General features: G+C 43.4%; 1 protein-coding gene across 1 annotated transcript in view; it reads left to right on the plus strand.

Annotated features, from left to right (window-relative positions):
• SULT6B1 (sulfotransferase family 6B member 1) overlaps positions 1 to 480 on the plus strand; it is an 11015-nt gene extending 10535 nt beyond the window's left edge. The window contains exon 5 of the mRNA XM_008058756.2: positions 466 to 480. Within this exon, the coding sequence (XP_008056947.1) occupies positions 466 to 480 (15 nt within the window). The remainder of the gene's footprint in view (positions 1 to 465) is intronic.
• Positions 481 to 1158: the final 678 nt, after the last annotated feature.

Here is a 1158-nt window from a genome sequence, read left to right on the forward strand (position 1 = left end):
TTCCGCAGCCTCGACCTGCTGGGCTCCAGCGATCCTTCCGCCTCAGCCTTCCAGTAGCCGGAATTATAGGCATGCGCTACCACGCCCGGCTGATTTTTTGATTTATTGTAAAGATGAGGTCTCGCCTGCCCAGGCGGGTCTCGAACCTGCGGGCTCAGGCAATCCACTCACCTCAGCCTCCCAAAGGCGCGGGATTACAGGCTGAGCCACCGAGCCCGGCTGACTCCTTTTTTTTTTTTCCATTTTCTCTTTTTTACTTTTATTGATTTTAAAAATATATAGTTAGAGACAGGGTCTGGCTCTGTCACCCATGCTAGAGTGCAGAAGCCTGAAGATACCTCACTGCAGACTCAAATTCGTGGGATCAAATCATCTTCCTTCCTCATCCTTCCATGGAGCTGAGACTACAGGTGTGTGCCAACATGCCTAGTGAATTTGAAAAATTTGTTGTTTTTGTTGTGTTAGGATGTGGGCCTTTAATCGGTGCTTAATAATAATGGTACATTTGATCAATGTTTGTCTTTGTGAGTAAAGCAACTAAACAGTTTTCTAGAAGAAGATAAAGCAAACATGTTACAAAAATGAAAATGCAGAATTTAAATGAGTTGAATACCGTTGTACTTATGCAATTTATTCTTCTCATGCTTCTTTCCTTTTTTTTCTTTTCTTTTCTTTTTTTTTTTAATTTTAAAGATGTGGGGTACAATTCAGGGTTAGATATACAAAGGTTCATTATGTAGGTACCCTTGTTGATGAGGTGTGCCCCTCCCTCCCCTAGCCGTTTCCCTCAACTGCCAATCCCAACCCCCCTCCCATGGCAGTTTCCCACTACTGCCAATAGGTGACTTGTTTTTTTTTGTAATGATTCCATAAGACCCAGAACTGATGTAGCTCATAAAGCATTTGGATTTGTGGTACGCAAGCTTTTTTTTCTTCTTCTTCTTTCTTTTTTCTTTTTTTTTCGGAATCTCACTCTGTTGCCCAGGTTGGAGTGCAGGGACATGCTCATGGCCACCACAACTTCGACCTGCTGGGCTCAGGCAATCCTTCCACCTCAGCCTTTCAAGTAGCTAAAACCACAGGTGCACACCATCATGCCCAGCTAATTTTTTTTAAAAATGAGGTCTTGCAAGTTGCTGGTCTTGAACCCCTGGACTC

This window comes from Carlito syrichta, unplaced genomic scaffold (genome assembly GCF_000164805.1).
Source record: "Carlito syrichta isolate Samal-C Ts95f unplaced genomic scaffold, Tarsius_syrichta-2.0.1 Scaffold90614, whole genome shotgun sequence".
Classification (NCBI taxonomy): domain Eukaryota; kingdom Metazoa; phylum Chordata; class Mammalia; order Primates; family Tarsiidae; genus Carlito; species Carlito syrichta.